The 24,861-nt window shown below is 45.7% G+C and overlaps 1 protein-coding gene across 1 annotated transcript in view; it reads left to right on the top strand.

Moving 5' to 3' along the window:
• Nucleotides 1-24,861, top strand: part of LOC115462505 (vitamin D-binding protein-like) — a 40,773-nt gene that overhangs the window by 14,637 nt on the left and 1,275 nt on the right. The window contains exons 6-8 of the mRNA XM_030192499.1: nucleotides 3,761-3,855; nucleotides 15,081-15,216; nucleotides 18,176-18,375. Coding sequence (XP_030048359.1) covers nucleotides 3,761-3,855; nucleotides 15,081-15,216; nucleotides 18,176-18,375 — 431 coding nt within the window. The remainder of the gene's footprint in view (nucleotides 1-3,760; nucleotides 3,856-15,080; nucleotides 15,217-18,175; nucleotides 18,376-24,861) is intronic.

The following is a 24,861-nucleotide window of genomic DNA, read 5'->3' as shown; positions in this document are numbered from 1 at the left end:
TTTCCGCCTGATATTTAAAATCATTTAACCGGCCAGGAATGGCTCCTGGCCAGTTAAATGACACTTAACCAACTATACGACAATACTTGGCAGGGAGATAGCCAGTTATCTCCCACTGAATATTGCTAGTTATTGCTTAGTGGATAGCCGGTTATATTGCATGATATAAACATAGGCGGCCGGTGGCCCAACTGTTTGGGGAGGCTAAAGGGGGCAGGGTTAGGGGTGGGGCCAGGGGTGGAGCTTAAATCCATAATTGTCTGATAACATGCAGAAAAAATAAATAAAAATAAAAGTCACAATTAATACCTTTTATTAAATTTAGATATTAGATATGTATCATATGTCAAAGAATAAAGTGGTTGCTCAAAGCATATTCTAACCACAATCGCTCAACTGCAAAACACTACGCACAACTTTGTCCAAAAACACACTCAGAACCTTACTGTACCATAAATATTACACTGGGCAGACCTAATACACCAATATACCACCCATATGGAAAATGCAGACCGTCAACAAAATGAAACAAGGGATCATATCATCACAATTCTCATGTAGAGCCACAAAACACCCTAATTCATGTTTAATGTGTGATAAAATGCCATAAATAAGTAAATAAATATAAACTTTTAATGTTGAGTACCTGAATCTCAAAGTGGACATATTCCAAACACTATAATGAAAATAAAATGATCTTTTCTACCTTTGTTGTCTGGTGACTTTTTCTGATCATGCTGGCCCAGTATCCGTTCTGCTGCTATCTGTCCTCAGTGCAGGTCAGGAAGTCATCCTCATTAAATATCTCCCTGGCAACTCAGGACACCTCCAGCCAACCCCCCCTGCTTTCCCAGCAGTAAGGTAAACAAACCATAAACCAATTTCTACAACTGCTAGAGGGCTTTCACTGCAGCTCCTGCTGTGAGGATGGAGGTAAATCAACAATATAATCCCCTCAGAGCAGCTGGACTCCACAGCTGATCCATTCTGCTGCAGCAGGGGGGAGGCTTAGCCTCTCCAAGCCTCTTATACCAGGCGCCTATGGATATAAATGTCGATCCGCTAATATTCAGCACATCATCGGCTAAGTTTGGTGGCCAAATTGGGCCACCTAAATAGCAGGTATATCTTTGGCCGGTTTAAACTTAACCAACCAGCACTGAATATTGACTTGGCCGATTATGTTTAAACCCCCCCCCCCCCCCAAATAAAACGGATATTCAATGCCTGTCACCAGAAACGGCCCGACATTGAATAACTGGGCTCAGCGCTGACCGCGGGAGGCAACCCGGCTAAGTCCTGTGGTCTGAATATCAGGCCCCTTATAGAAAAGCTAATTTGTTTACATACTAAAACATGCTTGCATTACAAGGAGCTTTAAGAGGGTAATTTTATAACTATATATGTTAAAAAAATACTAGCACAGACTCTATAGATATTGAAGATGTGGGCAGAGCTGGGACTCACCCCATTAAGTAGTGATTTTCATTCTGTTAACTCTATAAGTCCACAGATAAAGTTAGGACAGCAAGAAGCTGTATCTGGGTTGTTATTGGAATAGCAGTCTGAATATTGTTTGGCACCTAGATAACTTCCATACACAATATCGACTGGCTCACCTTTATCCACGTTTGTTCACCCCTTCAAAGAAATGTAGTAGATTGGTGAGCCAAGATTTCCGTTCACTAATCTATGTTGGCTTTGTCTCATTAATCCATTCTTATGTACAGTATATGCTCTGTAATTTTGTTCTTTATAATAGTCTCTACCATTTTTCAGGCTCAATGATCTATAATTTCCCGGATCACTTCTGGAACCCTTTTTAAAAATTGGCATTACATAGGCCACCCTTCAGTCTTCTGACACCATGCTTGATTTGTTTATTTATGCATTCTTGTGTCGCACCGTTATCCAAAAACAAGTTTCGGTTCAAGGTGGCTTACAGTTTTCATTGAAATTGTAGTAGTGTTTTACCGTTGTGACTTGACGAGGTTCTTTGTGGCCTGTGTGATTAGCTATAGAAGGTTTTTGAAGAGGTATGTTTTCAGTTCTTTCCTGAACTGAAGGTAGTTAGTGATGATTCTTGTGGCTTTTGGTATTGAGTTCCACCATTTGGATCCCAGGTAGCTGAAACCTGCTGTATAGATGGTTTTTGTTACATTCCTGCAGTTGGGTAGGTGGAGCAGCAGGTAGTTTCTGGTTTCTGGGCTTGCATTTCTTGAGGATAATTCGATCAAGTCTTGCATGTATTTGGGTGCCATTCCAAATAGTGTCTTGAAGATGAGGGTGCTAGCTTTAAAGAGTAGCCTAGCCTTGATTGATAGTCAGTGTAGTGTTTTGAGTAGTAGTGTAGCTCTTTCATTTTAAAGCATATTACTAACAATAGCTCTGCAAGTCCATTTTGCAATTCTATCAGTACACTGTGATATATACCAGTCATTCCAGGTAATTTGCTACCCTTCAATTTTTGAAATTGCTCCATGACATCTTTCAGATTTACAGAGATTTGTTTCAGCTTCTCTGACTCATTACATTGAATACCATTTCTGGCACTGGTATCTTTCCCATATCTTCCTTGGTGAAAACCGAAGCAAAGAATTCATTTAGGGGTCCTTTTACAAAGGCATGCTAGTGTTTTTAGCGTGCACCAAATGCTAGAGATGCCCATATATTCCTATGGGCATCTCTAGTGTTTAGCACACACTAAAAATGCTAGTGCGCCTTTGTAAAAGACTCTCTTAATCTCTCCAAATGCCATTGACTGGTTTGATAGTCATGAAGGAAGCTTAAAAATACCATGAAAAACTGAACGTTGAAGGTAAGTGTGAATATTAAGAGGGTTGGTTGCAGAAATTTAAGAAGCATCATGATATTAAATATCCTAAAATCTGTGGTGAAAAAGCTTCTGCTGATTATGAGGCAACTGAAAGTTACATTGATGGATTTACCATGATGATATTTGATGGAAACTTCGGTCCTGAACAAATTTACAATGCTGATGAAACAGTTCTCTACTGGTGCTATGCCCTAGAAAACCATTAACAACAGCTGATGAACGAGCACCATCAGATTTCAAGGATGCAAAGGACAGGGTGACTGTTCTTGCATGTACCAATGCTGCAGGCACACACAAATTAAAGTGGGCAGTAATTGGAAAAAGCCAACATCCAGGGCCGCTGAGGAGGGGGGGGGGCAGGGGTGGCAAAATTTCCTGGGCTCGGGCCTCCAAGGGGGGCCCAGCGCTGGGGTCAGGCCACCGGCGCTGCAGTCCCTGGTCTCACCTGCCTGCCTCCTTGGCTCCGGGCCCCCTGCATTCAAAGCGGCAGTCGCAGATCGCCTCTCTTCTGGACTTCCCTCCCTGTGTCCCGCCCTCGCGGAAACCGGAAGTTACATCAGATGAGGGCAGGACACAGGAAGGGAAGGCCAGAAGAGACGCGATCTGTGATTGCCGCTTTGAATGAAAGGGGCCCAGAGCCGTGGAGGCAGGCAGGTGAGACCACGGACTGCAGTGGCGGGGGGAGCAATGGGGGGCGGTAGCGGCGGGGGGAGGGGGAAGGTGAGGGGGAGGGGAGGCGGGGCGGTCTTGCCCCGGGCCTGGCCTAGTCTCTCGGCGGCCCTGCCAACATCTGTGATGTTTTCTCTCTTACTTGAACCCTTAAAACAGAACAGCACCATCTAGTGGTCTTAGACTAGATTGTTGTTTTTAAACTTCTGGCTGTTGTATATTTCAACATTTTTTTATTTTATTTTGCAACTGTAGAAAGAAGAATTTGTGGATGAAATGAAAGAAGTGATTGAGAACGGAAATAAGATATGTGAAAAAAGCAAGAATGGGGTAGCAATGAACAGCCTTTGGTAATATTCTTAATTGAAGCCAGAAGTACCATAACAGAACACCAGAAATATATGGTTTATCCATTTGCTATATTTTACACTAAACATTTGGGAGTCCTTTTACTAAGCCACGGTAAAAAGTGACCTGTGGTAGTGTTGACATGTGTTTTGGGCCCATGCTGTGCAATTTGTTTTACTGCAACTGGGAAAAAGGGCTTTTTTTAATGGGCCGGGAAATGGGAATGTGCTGAAATTAAAACTAGCTTGTGCCTATTTATGACCTGAGCCCTTACCACCATCCATTGACTTAGTATGTATCGCTCCATGGTGCGGCCGGACCTCGAATATTGTGTTCAATTCTGGTCGCCACATCTCAAAAAAGATATAGTGGAATTAGAAAAGGTGTAGAGAAGGGCGATGAAAATGATAAAGGGGATAGGACGACTTCCCTATGAGGAAAGGCTAAAGCGGCTATGGCTCTTCAGCTTGGAGAAAAGGCGGCTGAGGGGAGATATGATAGAGGTCTATAAATAATGAGTGGAGTTGAACGGGTAGATGTGAAGCATCTGTTTATGCTTTCCAAAAATACTAGGACTAGGGGGCATGCGATGAAGCTACAATGTAGTAAATTTAAAACGAATCGGAGAAAATATTTCTTCACTCGACGTGTGATTAAACTCTGGAATTCATTGCCAGAGAATGTGGTAAAGGCGGTTAGCTTAGCGGAGTTTAAAAAAGGTTTGGACGGCTTCCTAAAGGAAAAGTCCAAAGACCGTTATTAAATGGACTTGGGGAAAATCCACTATTTCTGAGATAAGCAGTATAAAATGTTTTGTACATTTTGGGGATCTTGCCGGGTATTTGTGATCTGGATTGAGCCACTGTTGGAAACAGGATGCTGGGCTCGATGGACCAAAGGTTTCCCGTTATGGCAATACTTATGTACTTATGGTAAGGGCTCATGCGCTACCTGTGCGATAACCAAGCAGCACACGCCAACTGCTGATTAATGCTGGGAACGCTCTCCATGGTAGAAAATTATTTTCTACCACAGGATTTGGCATTTGCCAAACTCAGAATTACCACTGGGCACACGCACTAGCCTAGAGGTAGTGCTGATTTGGCGCACGCTACCTACATGTTAGCCCTCCTGTGCCTTAGTAAAAGGGCCCCTTGGTTAATTCAGGCAAAGTTTGGAGTTAAGAAATTTTATGGCCAATCGTTATTCATCAGCTTTGGTGAATAAAATATTTAAATCCTATATTTAAAAACCTAATTCAGATGCAAATAACTTATTTCCTGATGTAAGCCTATTTAGAAATTTTAGGTTAACTTCAGAGAAAGCCCAGTCTCCAGTTTTGATCCATCTCATCTTCTTTAAGGAAGGCAAGTTAAATTGAGCCTCTCAGTGTGCTTAAAATTACGAACAGATGAATGAATGCCGGGTCAGAAATGCTTTCATCTTATTTTGTTTTGAATAAACATGTGGAAATGGGGATACAGCTATGGTAATTGCCTTTCCACAACAGTTACACAAATAAACTAACATCTCTTGTACCAGGATTTTATTCTTAGCTAATTTGCAAGACCTACAGATTAGGAATTAATTCAGTCTCTATCTATCTATCTATCTATCTATCTATCTATCTATCTATCTATCTATCTATCTATCTATCTATCTATCTATCTATCTATCTATCTATCTATCTATCTATCTATCTATATATTGTAAAGTGGATCCTCTTTTCTCCCGGGGTTGCAGCTCTTCCAAAAAAAAAAAAACCAAACACCACCAAAAAACACACTCCTGTATGGCTCCCCTTTTTCTCAAAAAAACAAAAAATAAGGATCTCTCCCGGTCCCATGGAGAGCAGCAGTAAAAAGAAAAACAAACCCAGGGCTCAATTCCACCCTGGTTTCCAAACCCAGTTCAATTTTTAGCCAGGCTTCAAAATACAGCTCAGTCCAGCTAGGCTTTCAAAAACACAGTTCAATTTTAGCCAAGCTTCAAAATACAGCTCAGTTTAGCCAGGCTTTCAAAAACACAGTTCAGTTCTAGCCAAGCTTTCAAAACACAGCTCAGTCCAGCTAGGCTTTCAAAACACAGTTCAGTTCTAGCCAAGCTTTCAAAACACAGCTCAGTCCAGCTAGGCTTTCAAAACACAGTTCAATTTTAGCCAAGCTTCAAAATACAGCTCAGTCCAGCTAGGCTTTCCAAAACACAGTTCAATTTTAGCCAAGCTTCAAAATACAGCTCAGTTTAGCCAGGCTTTCAAAAACACAGTTCAGTTCTAGCCAAGCTTTCAAAACACAGCTCAGTCCAGCTAGGCTTTCAAAACACAGTTCAATTTTAGCCAAGCTTCCAAAACACAGCTCAGTCCAGCTAGGCTTTCCAAAACACAGTTCAATTTTAGCCAAGCTTCAAAATACAGCTCAGTTTAGCCAGGCTTTCAAAAACACAGTTCAGTTCTAGTCAAGCTTTCAAAACACAGCTCAGTCCAGCTAGGCTTTCAAAACACAGTTCAATTTTAGCCAAGCTTCCAAAACACAGCTCAGTTTAGCCAGGCTTTCAAAACACAGTTCAGTTCTAGCCAAGCTTTCAAAACACAGCTCAGTTTAGCCAGGTTTTCCAAAACACAGTTCAATTTTAGCCAAGCTTCCAAAACACAGCTCAGTTCTAGCCAAGCTTTCCTAAACACAATGGCTCTGCGCGGGCTCAAAGCCTAGGGTCCCACCCTCTTGGTCAGTCATACTCCTACCTGACCTCCTCCCGCTTGACCCGGCTTGGCCCCGCTACTTTCTTGGCTTTCGCTGAGCCAGAGCTGAAAAGTCCATCGGCTCTTCCAGGCCGCTCTCCGGTGCAGTCACCTCCATAGGGCAAGGCTCACTCTCCTCCTCTCTCCCCTCAGGAGCCCAATCCATATTCTCTTCACCCCGCCCTTCTCCCAGCTGCTCACCCTTTTCTTCATTAAAGTTCTTTGGAGTCCCTTCTTTCTCCACCCACTTGTTCCACCACCTCTTCCACCAGGTTGGAGAATCCGCCTTACTCCTTCCCCTGCGGCCCTCCTCTGGTGACTCCTGGGAATGCACATAGTTTCTCTTATCCCCAGGCTCCCTTGGGGCATGCTGGGAGTTGTAGTTCTTTATTTCTAGTTTTTTCCTGGGGAATGCCTGCCTATAACGGGGGTATTCTGGCCTATCCCCGGGTTCCTTTGGGGCTTTTCCTACATACTCTTTACATACCCCCCCCCCTTAAATTTCCACCCCCGCATTCTTTTTCCTCCTCCTCCTCCACCCGAGACAGGGCATCAACATTTCCTAAACATCTCCCGGGACGATGCTCCACAGAATATTGGAAAGGCTGCAATGCTAAGTACCACCGCATTAGTCTCCCATTATTATTCTTCATCACATTCAACCATTTCAAGGGAGCATGGTCCGTTACCAACTTAAATTTTCTCCCTTCTAAATAGACACTACACTCCTGCACTGCCCATCGTATGGCTAAACACTCCTTTTCTATGGTGGAGTAATGTTCCTCATGAGGCAGGAGCTTCCGGCTTAAATAAAGCACCGGGTGTTCCTCCCCTTCATGCTCTTGGGACAGCACTGCGCCTAAGCCCCTCCCCGAAGCATCTGTTTGAAGGACAAAGGGCTTTTCAAAATCAACTGCCTTCAGCACAGGTTCCTGGCACAGGGCCCTCTGCATCTGTTCAAATGCCCTCAACTCCTCCGCTCCCCACCTCAAGTGGTCCGGATTCTTCCCTCTCAGCATGTCAGTTAAGGGAGTGGCCATTGCGGAAAAATGAGGGATGAACCTGCGGTAATACCCTACCATCCCCAGGAATCTACGCAATTGTTTCTTAGTGTTTGGTCTGGGAAACTCTTGGATGCTTTTAACCTTATTCAATAAGGGCCGGACCTCTCCCCTTCCCACATTATACCCTAAATACTTCACCCGGTACTGCGCAAAATAACATTTTTTTGGGTTCAGGGTGAGACCTGCCTCCCTAAAAGCCTGCAGCACTGCCTCTACCTGGTTTAAATGGGTGTTCCAGTCTCCACTATGTATTACCACATCATCCATATATGCGGCGGCATATGCCTGATGTGGTCGGAGAACCCTGTCCAGCAACCTCTGGCAGCTTGCAGCTGCTGAATTAAGGCCAAAGGGCAATCTTTTGAACTGGTACAGGCCTATGGGCGTACTAAAGGCGGTCTTAGCTTGTGCCCCTGATGTAAGGGGAATCTGCCAGTACCCTTTTCTCAAGTCCAGGGTGGTGAGATATTGTGCCGATCCTAGCCTGTCCACCAGCTCCTCAATATAGGGCATAGGATAGGCATCTGCTTGAGAGATATTATTAAGCTGGCGGAAATCTATACAGAATCTCCACTCCCCTTCGGGTTTTGGTACTAACACCACTGGGCTTGACCAGGGGCTATTTGACTCCTCGATCACCCCGAAGTCTAACATTTCCTGGACTTGTTTTATCACCTCCCTCCTTTTCATGGGGGACAGCCTATATGGCTTTTGCCGAACTACTTTACCCCTTTCTGTTATGATGTCATGCTCTACTAGGTGAGTATTTCCAGGGCAGGCCGTCAACACATCATCAAACCCTTTTAGGAGCCTTCCTATCTCTTTCTTTTGTACTTGGGTCAACCGGGGATTAACCCCTGGTTCACCGGGCTTGAAAATATCTCTTATTTGCGGTCCCAACTCCTCTCCCTCCTTTTCCTCCCCTTGGGTCTGAAAGCCTACCCTTGCTACCCAGGGTTTCATCAGGTTAACATGGAAGGTTTGGACCCGCCCCTTTTCGTTCGCCACCTCATATGTAAGAGGCCCAAGTCTCCTCCTCACCACCCAGGGACCCTTCCACCTAGAGGCAAACTTATGAGGATCCTCTGAGATTAGGATAAGGACCCTATCTCCTATTACAAACTCCCTCTCACGAGTACCCTTATCATAATATTCCTTTTGACAATTTTGGCTCTGTTCCAGCCTATCCTGGGAATATTCCTGTAACTTATCTAACCTGGCCCTCAGATCCTGTAGGTATTCGACCACTGACTGATCGGAGGTGTCCGGGGGTACCCAGTGTTCCTGTAAAATATCCAAAATTCCCCTGGGCCTCCGTCCAAACATCAATTCATAAGGCGCATCTCCTAATGAGTCTTGCACCTTCTCCCTGTAGGCATATAGCACGAAGGGCAACAGTTGGTCCCAACCTGTCCTATCCTCGCCTAACGCTTTCTTTAACATACCCTTTAACGTTCTATTAAAACGTTCCACCATCCCATTCGTTTGCGGATTGTAGGCCGCTGTACGGATATGTTGTATCCCAAAAGCCTCCCACACTTGCCTTAAGGTACTTGACATAAAGTTGGACCCCCTGTCAGTCAAAACTTCTTGGGGGAATCCCACCTCACAAAAGATTTTTATCAGTTCCCTGGCAATGCCCTTCGCTGATATGCTTCTCAAAGGTATGGCCCAGGGGTACCTGGTGGCCATATCCATAACCACTAAAACATAGAGGAAGCCTCTTCGAGATTTTGTTACTGGGCCAATAATATCCATTGCGATTCTCCTCCCCGGTTGTTCCACTCTAGGAAGGGGTGTTAAAGGTGCCCTAGGCGGTAGCCGGTCTGCCACCTTCTGACAGTTGGGACAGGACTTGCAATACCTCTCCACCTCCCCATAAACTCCTGGCCAATAAAACCGTCCCAATATCTGAGTCATGGTAGCTTGGGAGCCCTTATGCTCCCCCAAAGGGTGATCATGAGTGAGCCTTACTACTAGGGGACGAAAAGCTTGGGGGACCACTAACTGTCTCCCAGCTTCCGAGTTCTCCCAATTGGGTACCCTGCGATATAGAATGTCCCCTTCTATCATGAAGCCAGGGGCCTCCCGGCCCTCCCCCTGGCGTGCCCTTTCCCAGGCATATTCTAAAGTAGGGTCTGTGGCCTGCTCCCTATGAAACTGGGGAAACTGTTCCCTCAATTCTTTCGGGGCTACTGGCAGATAACTTTCTTTTCTTGCCTGCTCCAAGGCCTCCCGTCTGCCCCTCTGCTCCTTTTTTTTCAAAGCTTTCCCCTTTCTCTCTTTTCCCGGCTCCCCTAAGACCTCCCCTTGAAAAGGAAAAATACCTCCTATTCCCTCTTCCTCAGCCTCAGGGACTCGCCGAGCCTGTGAGCGGGTAGTGAGCGGGTATTTTTTCACTAATACACTCGGTAAAGGGGGGCCAGTCCCTTCCCAAAATCATCTCCTGTGGCAGTCTGGGCAGAACGGCCATGGCTATCTCTATCTCCCCTGTGGGCCCCTTCACGTGAACCCTATGGAGGGTATAACGAGTACTGGCCCCATGTATACATTGAATAGCCACTGCTCCCTCATAGGTCTCCTTACCTCCTGTCCTCCTCTTTCTTATTTGTTCCCATAACCTCCTAGAGATCATGGACTGGTCTGCCCCGGAGTCTAACATGGCTACAATCGGCAAACCCTCAACCTCCACCTTGGCGGTATATCGAGGCCTAAACCCTTGGGCAACCTGCGAGGTCCATCCCTCTCGATCTGGGCAATCCCTCCGGAAGTGCCCAGTCTTCCCACACTTATAACAGATTTTTCTTTCATACGAGGGGGCCTTTTTTCCAGGGCCTGAGGGCACTACGGGCTTTTTACCACTCCAGCCGTCCTCGGGTTTCCCCCCCTTTGGATCTGTCTTAGAGAAGGCATTTTTGGAACCCCAGCCTCCCCCAGGTCGGGGTTTCCCACCCTCCAGGTCGGGTCCTCCCCAATGTTGGGCTTCCAAATAACACTCCAACCCGGCTGTCACGGCCTCCACCGTCTTACAGCCCCTTTGGACCAATCCTGCCCTAATCTCCCTGGGAAGACCCTGCAGGAATTGCTCCACTACCAACTCCTGAATAATCTCTCCCGGGGAGTGGCGCTCAAGTTCCAACCATTTTTTTACCAAGTCCATCAGTTTAGTGGCCACCGATTTAGGGGTTTCCCCCTTCTCCCATTTAGTGGACCGAAACTTACGCCTATAAGCTTGGGTACTCAGTCCATACCGGTCCTTAATGGCCTCTCTCAACCTCCCATAGTTGGCAGCGTCCCCAGGAGCCAAGTCTCTAAAGGCTGCTAGAGCCTCCCCAGATAATGAAGGCACTAACCGCATGGCCCACTGCTCTTGTGGCCAGCCTGCGGCCACTGCCACCCTCTCGAAGGCGGTCAGGAAATCATCTACATTATCCTGCTCAGACAACTTTCCCCAAGTAAGTGAGTTCAGGGATAAAGGTCCTACCACACCGCTTCCTCCTGGTCCCTGTCCAGTTGCTCCGGCTCCACCGCCCCTGGGAGCCTCGATCCCTCGCTGAAAAAAGTCCTGGAGCATATTCAGCACCGGTTGTTGCTGCTCTCGTGCCGCCATCAAGGAGTCTTCCACCATCTTCCCAGTCAGTTCTTGCTGTTTCTGGAACTGCATCGTCATCCACGCGAAGATCTCCTTGGGGTCCATCCTTGCTCCGGAACAGCGACTCCTGGCGGGGGAAAAAACAGAGGACACCTCCAAGTGCGGTTTCACTACTTATGTTTCCCCTTTTTCTAGGATCCCTTTTATTTCCCCCAATCTAGGCCCCGCTTACCGGAACCCCAGACGGGTCTGCGCCTTTCTCAGCGTTGGCCCCTCCGTCGGGCTTTTCTGTCCTGCTGGTCTTGGCCTCCTCGAGCGACAGGTTCGCGAAGCGATCCCACTCCTGACACCAATTGTAAAGTGGATCCTCTTTTCTCCCGGGGTTGCAGCTCTTCCAAAAAAAAAAAACCAAACAACACCAAAAAACACACTCCTGTATGGCTCCCCTTTTTCTCAAAAAAACAAAAAATAAGGATCTCTCCCGGTCCCATGGAGAGCAGCAGTAAAAAGAAAAACAAACCCAGGGCTCAATTCCACCCTGGTTTCCAAACCCAGTTCAATTTTTAGCCAAGCTTCAAAATACAGCTCAGTCCAGCTAGGCTTTCAAAAAACACAGTTCAATTTTAGCCAAGCTTCAAAATACAGCTCAGTTTAGCCAGGCTTTCAAAAACACAGTTCAGTTCTAGCCAAGCTTTCAAAACACAGCTCAGTCCAGCTAGGCTTTCAAAACACAGTTCAATTTTAGCCAAGCTTCAAAATACAGCTCAGTCCAGCTAGGCTTTCAAAAAACACAGTTCAATTTTAGCCAAGCTTCAAAATACAGCTCAGTTTAGCCAGGCTTTCAAAAACACAGTTCAGTTCTAGCCAAGCTTTCAAAACACAGCTCAGTCCAGCTAGGCTTTCAAAACACAGTTCAATTTTAGCCAAGCTTCAAAATACAGCTCAGTCCAGCTAGGCTTTCCAAAACACAGTTCAATTTTAGCCAAGCTTCAAAATACAGCTCAGTTTAGCCAGGCTTTCAAAAACACAGTTCAGTTCTAGCCAAGCTTTCAAAACACAGCTCAGTCCAGCTAGGCTTTCAAAAACACAGTTCAATTTTAGCCAAGCTTCCAAAACACAGCTCAGTCCAGCTAGGCTTTCCAAAACACAGTTCAATTTTAGCCAAGCTTCAAAATACAGCTCAGTTTAGCCAGGCTTTCAAAAACACAGTTCAGTTCTAGCCAAGCTTCCAAAACACAGCTCAGTTCTAGCCAAGCTTTCCTAAACACAATGGCTCTGCGCGGGCTCAAAGCCTAGGGTCCCACCCTCTTGGTCAGTCATACTCCTACCTGACCTCCTCCCGCTTGACCCAGCTTGGCCCCGCTACTTTCTTGGCTTTCGCTGAGCCAGAGCTGAAAAGTCCATCGGCTCTTCCAGGCCGCTCTCTGGTTCAGTCACCTCCATAGGGCAAGGCTCACTCTCCTCCTCTCTCCCCTCAGGAGCCCAATCCATATTCTCTTCACCCCGCCCTTCTCCCAGCTGCTCACCCTTTTCTTCATTAAAGTTCTTTGGAGTCCCTTCTTTCTCCACCCACTTGTTCCACCACCTCTTCCACCAGGTTGGAGAATCCGCCTTACTCCTTCCCCTGCGGCCCTCCTCTGGTGACTCCTGGGAATGCACATAGTTTCTCTTATCCCCAGGCTCCCTTGGGGCATGCTGGGAGTTGTAGTTCTTTATTTCTAGTTTTTTCCTGGGGAATGCCTGCCTATAACGGGGGTATTCTGGCCTATCCCCGGGTTCCTTTGGGGCTTTTCCTACATACTCTTTACAATACACACACACACACACACACACACACACACACACACACACACACACACACACACACACACACACACACACACATTCTTGGTGGAAACAGTCACCCAATGATCTCTGTACCTGGATTACTATAAACAGAATTACTAACTAACCCCACATATATTTATGGATTAGTCTTACCTGAGGATGTTCCAAGAATGCGGAGAGTACCAGTTGGTCCTTCTTGTGAACTCCTTACCTTCTTCTATTTTTCTTTCTCTGTTGTTTGCTCTCTGTGGCATCTTCTATTGATTTCTCTGTTTTGCTTCTTCTACTGCTGTGACTTCTGGGACACCTGTCTTATGATGGAAGCAAAGAAAGGGGGTGGGATTTGATATACTGCCTTTCTGTGGTTACAGTCAAAGTGGTTTACATATTATATACTAGCCTAATCAGATTTTAGGCTTTGCCCCAAGTGATGTATTAATCGAAAGGGAGATTTTGTCCAAAGAGCTCATTCAGGGCTGAGGGGTGGGGAAGTAGGGGTTTGGCTGGACATGGCCTCTAGAGGGTAATGTCATTCTGAACATCACAGTCTAACTGTGAACTGCCTTTTAAAGAAAATCTAAGTAAACAAAGTTGCAGTAGTCTAACTGACATGTAACTACTGCTTGGATTACACCGATGAGCCTGAGACTGAGCCAGCCAGTGTGGAAGGTCATTTTATAAGTGGCATGCACTTTAAGTGGCAAAGTACACATCCACTTTGGTAGTATTGCAATCATTTAATAACATAAGAATAGCCATACTGGGTCAGACCACTGGTCCATCTAACCTAGTATCGTGCTTCCAACAGTGGCCAATCCAGATCATAAGAACCTGACAGAAACCCAATTAGTAGCAACATTTCATACTACCAATCCCAGGGCAAGCAGTGGCTTCCCCATGCCCATATCAATAACAGACTATGGACCTTTCCTCCAGGAACTTGTCCAAACCTTTTTTAACCCAGATATGCTAACCACTGTTATCACATCCTCTGGCAGTGAGTTCCAGAGCTTAACTATTCTTTGAGTGAAAACGTATTTTCTCCTATTTGTTTTAAAAGTATTTCCATGTAATTTCATGGTGTGTCCCCTGGTCTATGTACTTTTTGAAAGAGTGAAAAATTGATTCACTTCTACCTGTTCTACAAGACTCAGGATTTTATAGACCTCAATCATATCCCCCCTCAGCTTTCTCTTTTCCAAGCTGAAGAACCCTAACCTCTTTAGCCTTTCCTCATATGGGAGGAGGTCCATCCCCTTTATCTTGGTTGCTCTTCATTGAACCTTTTCTAATTCTGCTATATCTTTTTTGAGATATGGAAACCAGAATTGAACACAGTACTCAAGGTGAGGTCACACCATGGAGCAATACAGAACTGATGTGGCCACATACATGCATAAATGCCGTCTTATAAAATGCCAATTGGCACAAATATATGCGTTTTGAAATGGTGGCACATACTTTTCCAGTGGGCATACACAGGGGTGGCATTTGGGTATATTTTCAGCCACAAATGCCTGGCCTGGATCAGTGGCAAGCAGGCACATGGGGGAAGGATTTACTGGCACAGAGATCAATCTTCAGTCTGGCAGTATGGGCTTCATAGGGTCATCTCAATCCACCTTCTCATCTGGTCCCAAGAAGGCAACTCCTCCTATTAGGTGTCAGTATGTAAAAGCTTATGTACTTGATGAATGGATAGAAGAAAGAGAACACAAGAGGACACAATAACCAAGACCTAAAAATCTTGAAACTTATCACTAACACATACTCGTAGGAAAGCTTAGTTAACAACTGTTGATAGAGGTGAGGAACATAGTTTAATAACTTTATTGAATCCCTAAGGATCTCCCCTTGGATATGTACTCCATTCCCTCCTGACTTCTCATTTCTCCTACTCCCCCCCCCCCCCCCCCCACATCTCCACTCACTCATTCCTCTGACGCTCGACAAGTCTTTGAAATACCAGCTCCACTATAGTGACATTTAAAATTATTTTTTTTCCAGGGCTATAATATTTTATGCCAAAAAGAAGCCCAGAGGTTCCTGGGAAGATGCAAAAGGCTTTGGAGAACTGTATGCTGATTTTGTGTCAAGATGCTGCTTGCCAGAATTTACTACTTCAGAGTGCTTTCAGACTCAGGTATTTTTCATAGAAATTAGATTACAGTATAATCTATAATCCTCATCAACTGCATTGATATGATGCAGAATGGTATATCACCAGCATCAAGTGCTGGTTTTGATAAAGATTTTGGCAACCATGATGGGTTAATTATTACTGTTTTTCTCTTTTCTTTTTTTGAATTGAAATTTTCAATTTACATTGATCAAAACATACATCAAATAATACAAAACAATATTAGCAAACCAATGTATACCAGTCAAGACTATGGAAAGCCAAATGAGGACCAAGCATCTCATATTAGCCATAGATACCAATCTACTAGGCATAATGAGAAACAAAAATGATTATATGAATCCTATTTACCTGCCATTATAAATCAAAGACTATAAGAAATTATTTCAACTTTTCTTTCTCTAACAAAAAGGTTTACAAATGAGTCAGATCTAAGAAAATATAAGAACTATTCCCAAGTGATACCAGATGCAAGGAAATTTCAGGAAAAAAGAGGCTCCTAAAGACCAACTGTAGGAAGGCCTTTTGCCTTAATTGGGTAGGTCTGGCAATAGCGCTTAACTGGTTATTGCAGCTCAAATTAGCGGTTAGCGCCTAAGTGAAAGCTGGCTATTTTGGAGGCGTTCTTGGGGTGGAGTCGGTGCTTGGCCAATTAAGTGCCAATATTCAGCACTTACCCGCCAAGATCACTACATAAATGGGACCACATAAACATAGTCCTATCTTTATGCGGCAACCCATGGCTGCTTCTGAATATCGAGTTAAGTGGCCATGTGTTAGCTGGCGCAACATAAACCAGATATTCAGTGCCGAAGCCCAGACATGGCCTGCAAAATGCTCACCACCACTGGCTGAATATTTACCCCGGTGTTTATTGCATGTGTTAATGGCTAATGTTAATGAGACACGCATCACTGTAAACACTAAGGCATGCATATACATGCCAAGGATATTGCAAAACTTATGGTGTTTCTTTCTGAGCATTAATGGCCTGTATTAACATTAATGCACTTTAGTACATTGGGTTCCAAATTAACTAGTCTGCTAGCAGATCATCTGAGTACATGACCAAAAAATCCTGCTTTCCTTTTGACTAGATCTTTCTCATGCATTTTTTCAACTGTTTCTCAGAATTCTCCTATAATTCTATATTTCAAATTCACATATTTTCTTTATGAACTCTTTTCTATATGTCCTCGTTTCACTTCTATAGCATAGTAAATGACAGCAAATAAAGCCCTGGTGGTGTAAAAGAGTAGATCACACAAGGAAAAGTTCCTTTAAAATGTTTTATTCGTATGAGATCTAAAATTAAAATAAGCCCGGCATTGGCCGTGTTTCGCCCATGCAAAGGATGCGTCAAGGATTATGATAGCCAAGTGGTATGGAACAGCCACTTCACCTCCTTGGTGTACAGCTAGAAAAGCAGTAAAAGCCGAAAGATGGCAGCCTCACACAATAGTTCAACAGCAAAGCTAGTAGCACTTCTTCAAGTCTGCCAACAAGATGGGTAAATTTGTGTCTGCCACTCTGTGCAGGTTATATGGCCACATATAGGCATTATATATGATGCAACCTTGGATTACAATTCAACACCATGCCAGTAAGATATTGTGTTGCAGGCCCTGGCTACTGTCAATGAGCTGGTTTAGCAAAAGTTTACTTATTTGTGGTGTATAACTATGTCACTCATTTTCAAAAGAGAAAAATGTCTCAAAAGTGGCACAAAGTGCCATATGGATGTTTTCACAAGAAATGTCCACGTTGCGATGTTTGAAATTCAGATTTGAGATGGATTTCTCCACAGTTCGTTTAAATTGCAAGGGGGCGTGTTGGGGTATTGTTTTGGGCGGGCCCAGAATTTGGACATTTTCCCAGGAACAAGATAAAAAAGTCTAGGGCAAAAATTGGGACTTTTTATCTGGACCTGTTTCAATCATGACTAAGGGGTTGATGCATAAAGGTACCCGTTAAATATGGGTGCCATGGGAAAAGCTACCGAGTTACAAATATTGACCAATGAACAAAGGGGGTTGCATGCAAATAAGATGCACGGTTCCCCTTTTGTGCATCGGTCACTGTTTGCGACTCAAGCTGTCAAATACATTTGACACTGTTGTCAAATGCATTTGACAGGGCATGGGAATAATGCTGGCAATGGTCAGCAAAACTCTGAGCGCTGCTGGCTGAATATTGATCCCTTAGAGGTTAATATTCAAAGACATTTATCTGGTTAGCAGCACTTGCTACCCGGATAAACACCTCTAGAGAAAGATATCAGCGGCACTATCCGGATAATACTACTGAATATCTTTACAGTCTACCGTGGAGCTATCCGGATAGTACTGCTGAATATCTTTACAGTGCCGTAGCGAGGGCTAATGGCATCCGGGGTGGGTCGCCGCTGCGCACCCCCCCTGGGTGCAGCACGATGTGACCCCCCCCCTCTGCGGTGCACCCCCCCTATGGAGCGAATCCCCCCGGACCGCATTCTTACCTGCGGGAGGGCCGATCCGCTCCGAGTGCACGTCACTCGGAGCTGCATCGGCCCCGCTGGTTCCCTGCTCTCTCTGCCCCGGAACAGGTTACTTCCTGTTCCGGGGCAGAGAGAGCAGGGAACCAGCGGGGCCAGCACCCCCCCCCCCCCCGAGCGCGTGCACCCGGGGCGGACCGCTCCTCCCGCCCCCCTTCCTACGTCACTGTATCTTTACAGTCTGCCGTGGAACTATCCGGATAGTGCTGCTGAATATCTTTACAGATTAATTTTGAATATTTTGGCCAGTTTTTGATCATTTTGTGGTCCATTATTTCAGTCATCTCTCTTTAGTGTTCCCTTCTGGTGTGATTCAGATTATACAATTATGTATTCCAGAGCAGCAGAACTTGCTTAGTTCTTGAAATCCTTTACATTCTCAGTCAAGTAAAAAGAGCGGGTAACTTGATTTTAAATATTTTTTTTCAGTCAGATATTTTATCGGATTATTTCTGTACCTTGCCAACTATCAGATCTCATGAGGAATGCTGCCTCAAAAGGGATTTAGAAATGACAGAGTGCTTTGAAAAATTAGCATTCCAAGAATCACAGGCAATATCAGAAATCTCTTTAGAACCAAATCAGCTTTGTGAGCTCAACAGTCAAAGTCAAGAGGATGTTCTTCTCAGGTAAGTGTCTATAGATCCTTTCAGAAAAGAATGCTGAAAATGTGTCAGGGGAAACCTACAAAGACATGGCGTTGGGAATGCTTTCCAATCTAGATTGACAGTTGTGGTGTGCATGGGTGAAGGGGGGGGGGGGGGTTAGGGGTTTCACTGAGAGGAAAGAATGTGTGCAAAGATGGGGTATATGAGGCTGATATTGAAAGCAATTTAAGTGGGTAGGAAAGGCTCCTGCCTGCTTAAATCACTTGTCGCCGCCAACCCCCCGATATTCAGTAGTACTGAAGCTTGCAGTGCTGCTGAATATTGCCTCTGACTGCCACCAAAAAAGGGGCAGGTCAGGGGTGGTACGGGGGCAATGCTAGGGAGGAGCCCATGGTTATGTGGGGGCCAGTAATATTCAGTGCCGGCACCTGCATCGCTAAGTGGCCAAATAACGGACAGCTCAAAAGTTGTCCTAACGTTTGCCAGCCTAGCTTATTGGGCCGGGGCTCGTATAGTTATGTTTTTTGTTTTTGCTAAGAAAACACACTGAGCTCCCTTCTGCCCCCCAACAATGGCCCTCTTTCCTCCCCCTTCCTCTAGCCCATGGCAAGAACCCCCACCAGAGGGTCCCTTACTCCCCCAGACAACTAGGTAGGCCCTTCCCCTGGGCATATCTGTAGCCCTGGTGGTCATGGGTGGTCGTTGGGGGCAGGCATGCAGGATCCTCACTCTTGCCCCCTGTGGCTGCTGAAGGAAAATGGCTGCCATGACCTCTCGTGGCATGACCTTTCATGCCTGTGGATATTTAGCTGGAGATAACCAGTTATCTAGCTGCTAACTGGCTATTTGATATGACATAGCCGGTTAGGTGTGGATATTCAGCGCCAAACCAGCTATATTTAGCGTTTAAAATAGGCAGATTAAACAGCAGGCCTATCTTTAACCACTAAGCATTTAACTAGTTAGTGCTGAATGTTGGCTTAACTGGTTATGTTGCTGTGGTCAAAAATGAAATTGATCAATGCTGATTGCCGGAAATGGCCCAGCATTGAATATCCAGGTTTAACGCCAGCGGCGGACAGCAAAAGCGCTACCGGCTGAATATCAAGGAGATCATTTATAAATATTAAACTTTGCTTTGTATGTACATATGTAATGAGGGCAATTTCTAAGAGTCATTTATCCATCCTGTATGACTCTATGAGGATAAAAGCAGAGGCATAGCCGTAGAGGGGGGGGGGGGGGGGGGGCTTAGGGGACCCCCCCCCCCACTTTGGGCTCAAGTCCTTTCCAAAATTGTAACACTGGTTTATTGGCTGATGGGGATGCCCAAGCACTGCCAGCTGAAGAGGTCTGCTGCCCGAACCCCACCCGTGCTGCCTGAGCATCACAGGAGACATGCTAAAGCCACTGATGTTGGCAACTAGCACACATGCTAAGTTCAGCGACCAAACAGAGCCTTTGTGGGAGTGCCATCAGCACTTGGGCAGTGAACCTCTTTGGCTACTGGGGGCTTGGACATCCCTGTCAGCTGTTCTCTCTGCCGCTGTCAGCAAATGTACGATTTAAACAATTGGAGTGAGGGTGGGGGTGGGGAGAGCTGAGAGGAAATACTTGGCGCTAGGCCACCCCTGTCCCCCCCAAAATAGACCTGGCTATGCTCCTGGATAAAGGTGGGTACTGATGGTTCTTTGCTAGCAGTCAGGATTTATTGTTTTGTTTTGACTGTCTGCAGCTGCTCTTTGCCGCCTCCCAGAAGTTGCCACTGAAGTGACCTCTTAGGGCCCTGTTTACTAAGGCATGCTAGCATTTTTAGCATGCGCTAACGCTAAAGACATCCATATGGGTGTCTCTAGCATTAGCGCACGCTAAAAAAATGCTAGCGTGCCTACAGTGTGGCTTATTAAACAGGGTCCTTAGTTTGCTTGATAGTTCAGCCATCCCTGGTGAACCTGGCCAAATGCTTTGTGAAACCACACCATGTTTAAGTTATTTTTCTGAATTACTGTGTCTGATCGGAGAGGTGCTATTGGAATGGAGTGCTGGACAACATTCTCCAGCTTCTAACAGTGTTTTCAGCTTGAGGTCATTTTAGAAGGCTTGTGAGCTTTTATATGTGTAAATAGTGTTTACATGTGAAAATGACCAGTGTGTGTAAATAGCTACTTCAGAACAACACTGTTTACATATGCACATCTGCAGGCTGCACACTTTCTGAGGGAATGTGTTTTGGATAAAATGGAAAAGTATGCACATATTTCTGATGTTGTCATGGCGATACATGCATACTTTTAAAAAATGGATTTTGTCATTTACATGTGATCTAAAGCAGGCATAAATATTAGTTAATTGCTCATTTGAGGGGGCTCATTTACTAAAGCTTAGCTTGAATTATCTGCAGTAGGGCCCATTTTATTCCTAAGGGCCCTGCTGCAGATAACTCAAGCTAAGCTTTAATAAAAGACCCCCTTGGACTCTGGGCTGCACCAATGAATAAGGAGGTACTTGTGCTTACCTCTGTGGTATTTAAAACCATCTCAAAAATTTTAAAAATGAGTTATTTCCTTGGCTTCTTAATTGGTTCCAATACCAATATTCTTTTGTATTCCACAAAAATCATTTAAGCTCTATGCGGATTACAAACTAAGAAATCCAGACAGTTACTGGAGAAAGACAAAACATTTCAAATAAATCTATGTAATTGGCTTTCCCTGGCCATCCAGTTTTGTATAATCTGACACTTACACATGTAAATGCTGGCACTTAAGAACATAAGGCCCCTTTTACTAAGCGATGGTAAGCCCAATGCGGGCTTATTGCTTGCTAAACAGGAAGTACTGCCGGGCTGCTGCAGTAGTCCTGTCGTACTTCCCACCCCTTGCACACCATCTTATCCAGTGTACACAGCAGTAATCGGGTAGTGCCGCACGCTGTTCTGTTACCACTGGGTTAGATTGGGAGCCCTTACTGCCATCTCAATGGGTGGCATTAGGGCTCCCCACCCCGAAATGGCCATACGGCAAGTGCTTTACTTGCTGCATGGCCATTTCCTGCATTAAAGAGAGACCTCCCTTTTACCTGTTGTGAAAAACATGCACTGATGCCAGCACAGGCTCCCTTTTGCCACAGCTTGGTAAAAGGGTCCCATAGGGTGTGAAATTGGAACATACATGTCACTGTGGTACTTACACGTTCGAAACTCGTGGTGATGCTGCTCGTATTTTTGGATGTTTCCCCTTGTAAATTGGCAGTTTCCACTGGACATGCTGCAAGCAACCCTTGTATTTCCCTGTATCATTACAAAGTATTTTATAAAAAGCTCCATGTTCAGCAAGCTTTTTGAAAAATATTTGTGGGATTATGCACTTTCAGACTTGGATGTGTCAAATTTATATAGACATCCCCAGGGAAGTCTAGAAAGAGGTGTTTGACATGAATATATTTGCTTCTGTGATAATATTTAGTACCCCTATTGGCCCAGAGCTGTAGTTTTATATGAAACCTTATTCTCTTCAAACTTTCATGGAGCCTTAGATGATGGTATCTGAATAGTAGCATTTTGCTTCAGATTTGTAGCTTAGTCTGGGTTAAGAGATCTAGAGGGCACCTATATGAATCCTGTTGTATAAATGAAAATAGGTGCCTACTTTCTTTATAGGATATTTGCATAGTTGGTATACAGGCATATGTGGTTAGGCATGAACACTTAGGCTAGCCATAGAGGCTTGTAGCGCTATATAAATGCTAAGTAGTAGTAGTAGTAGTAGCCATAGAGTTGGTGTGAATGATTGTGCCTAGGTTCAGGAGAGAGGCACGTGACATAGTATTCTATAAGTTACACATGTGTGTGCCCTGCCACGCTCTGCCCACTCCATCCATGTGTGTGCCTAATACCCATTATTGAAGATTCTATAAGTTACACATGTGTGTGCCCCACCACTAGGACCACCGAGAGACTGAGCCATGCCCGGGGCAGGACTGCTGTCGGGCTCGGGCAGGGCCACTGTTACCCCTTCAGGATCACTGCCGCTCCCCTCAGGATCGCTGCTACCGCCCCCCCCCTGCCGCAACTCCAAATACCTTGGCTGGTGGGGATCTCCAGGCCCCGCCAGCAGAAGAAGTCTTCCTCCAGTGCTGTTCTTCACTCCGCTGCATTTCACAACCATGCATGTTCGTCGTGAGGGGAAAAGCAGCAGCTTGGCAGGCAAGAACAACTCTGGATGAAGACTTCTGCTGCTGGCGGGGCCTGGGGACTCCTGCCAGCCAAACCAGAGGCCTTGGCCTGAAACCCTGTTTCTGCTCCTCTCCAGCCTCCAAGAGGGAACTGGTGCCAGAGTTTTCTCTCTCCTGCTCCTGTCAGGACGCGATCATCCGGGTCCTGTCAGCAGCAGGAGAGAGAGAGAGAGAGAGAGAAACCCTGGTGCTGGGTCCCCCTTGGAGGCTCAGCCCAGGGGAATTTTGCCCCCTGCCCCCCTCTTGGCGTTCCCTGCTTGCCACACTCTGCCCACACTCCACCCACGTGTTTGTCCACCATGCATTACTGAAGATTCTGTAAGTTACACATGTGTGCCCTGCCATGCTCTGCACATGCTTCACCCATGTGCACACTTGCAAAATATGCCTTATTGAAGATATTCACATACTTACAGAATAGTGTATTGCCAGATTGTACTCATTTTTGTTTACACATATATATATACCACCTAAATCTACATGGCTCCTTATAGAATTACTCCTACATGCAAAATTGACCTTAAATGTAATGTTAAACACAGTTACTATATGTAAACCAAGTGCAATGTATCTGAGGTTATCAGGGCTTTTTTTGTGGAGGTACTCGGGAGTACTGAGTACTGGCACCTTTTCCAGTGTCTGCTAAAATTGACCATGGACCACAAGTTTTAATGAAAGAGCTCAGGCTCAAGACACCAATTCTGCCTTGTCATATATTCTGTGACTGGTTGCAGGGGGCCTGGCTATTGTGGAGTGAGTCCCTCAGTGATCACCCCACCCCTGAAGGGTGGCCTGGCATTTGAGTACCGGCACCTGTTTTGCTAGAAAAATTGCACTGGAGGTTATACTGTACATAAGAGGTGCAGCTAGACCTTGATTTTTTTTTGGGGGGGGGGGGGGGGCGCGGAGTAATGATTCCTCTAAGGAGTAACCTGGTGTGTGCAAACTTTTTTTAGTGTGAGCAACAAGTTTAAAAAACCAACAATTTTTGAGCACTGGTATTAGCAATGCATTTCTGTATATAGCACAAAAATTAAAAACTTTTGTGAGCAACCGTGTAAAATCTGTGAGCGATGCTCCTAAAGTGTATAAGCAATTGCTCGTACACTCCACTTAGAGGGAGCATTGGGCCTGAGCCCAAACTGTGTATGTGTGTGTGTGTGGGGGGGGGGGGCACATTTTGCCCTGCCTTCCTGCCACTCTGCACCCCACTGCAACCCCACATACCTGGGCTGGCGGAGGTCCCTAAGCCCCTTCAGCAGAAACCTTCCTGTGGTAATACTTGGTACCTCACTGTCTGTCCTGCTTTCCCACGCCGGCGCTGGTGCATATTTTCAATGCAACACATTGAGAAAAAAATAGGTGCCGGAGCTGGCAGAACTCTGTTTGGGGGAGCAGCCGCTCCCCTGGCACCCCCTCCCCCCAGCTACACCACTGCCTGGCGCACGTGCTCAAGGGAGGGGAAAGCAGGGCAGGCAGTGTGGGGGTGAATATTGCTACAGGAAAGCTTGTGCTGGCAGACTTGGGGGCCCCCGCCAGCCAAACCATAAGACTTTGGGGGCCCAAACAAAATTAGGGGGGACCAGGCCCCCATGGCTACCACTGCTGTACAGGGTTGGGTTAAGGCATGAACCAGGTGAGGCATGCACACAGCTCTCTTCACCCCTCCTCACCCCTCTTTCCATGGTGCCCTTGGCATGCACACTCCCCTCCTTTCCTCTCCCTCTCTTGTACTTTTCAGTAGGAAGCTTAAGAGGAGAGTGGCTACATGCTAGGTTGTGTCATTCTTCTTTGCAGCATTGTTTTCTACTGCAGAATTTGAACTGCAAGGCTAGTTCAAATTATGCGGCTGGAGTCAGCAGGGCAAAGGAGGACACAGTTGGAATTCAGCCACTCTCCTCCTCTGTTTACTACTGAAACACACAGGAGAGGAAGAAGAGAGAGAAGAAAGAAGGAGAATAAGCTGGGGGATATCACAAGAAGGGGATGTGTGTGCCAGGGTCCAGGGATACCACAGGTGAGGGTAAGGGGGGGGGGGGGGGGAGAGCTGCATGCCTGTGTGTGTGTGCTGAAGAGGCACCACAGGGAGAAGAATTCAGGATACATAGGCGCCCTGTATAAGAGGCTTGCCCAATTGTGGACTTCCATTTGCGATGCAGCCCGCCCCCTGCATTTTGACCTTTTATTTCCGTGACAGTGATGTCAATGAAGAAAAAGACTACAGGCTCGCTGCCAGCTTCTCCCTTCTCTCTGCACACAGTGTCCCTCCTTCTG

The sequence above is a fragment of the Microcaecilia unicolor genome, chromosome 2 (genome assembly GCF_901765095.1).
Source record: "Microcaecilia unicolor chromosome 2, aMicUni1.1, whole genome shotgun sequence".
Taxonomy (NCBI): domain Eukaryota; kingdom Metazoa; phylum Chordata; class Amphibia; order Gymnophiona; family Siphonopidae; genus Microcaecilia; species Microcaecilia unicolor.
This window is presented reverse-complemented; position numbering and strand designations above follow the sequence as displayed.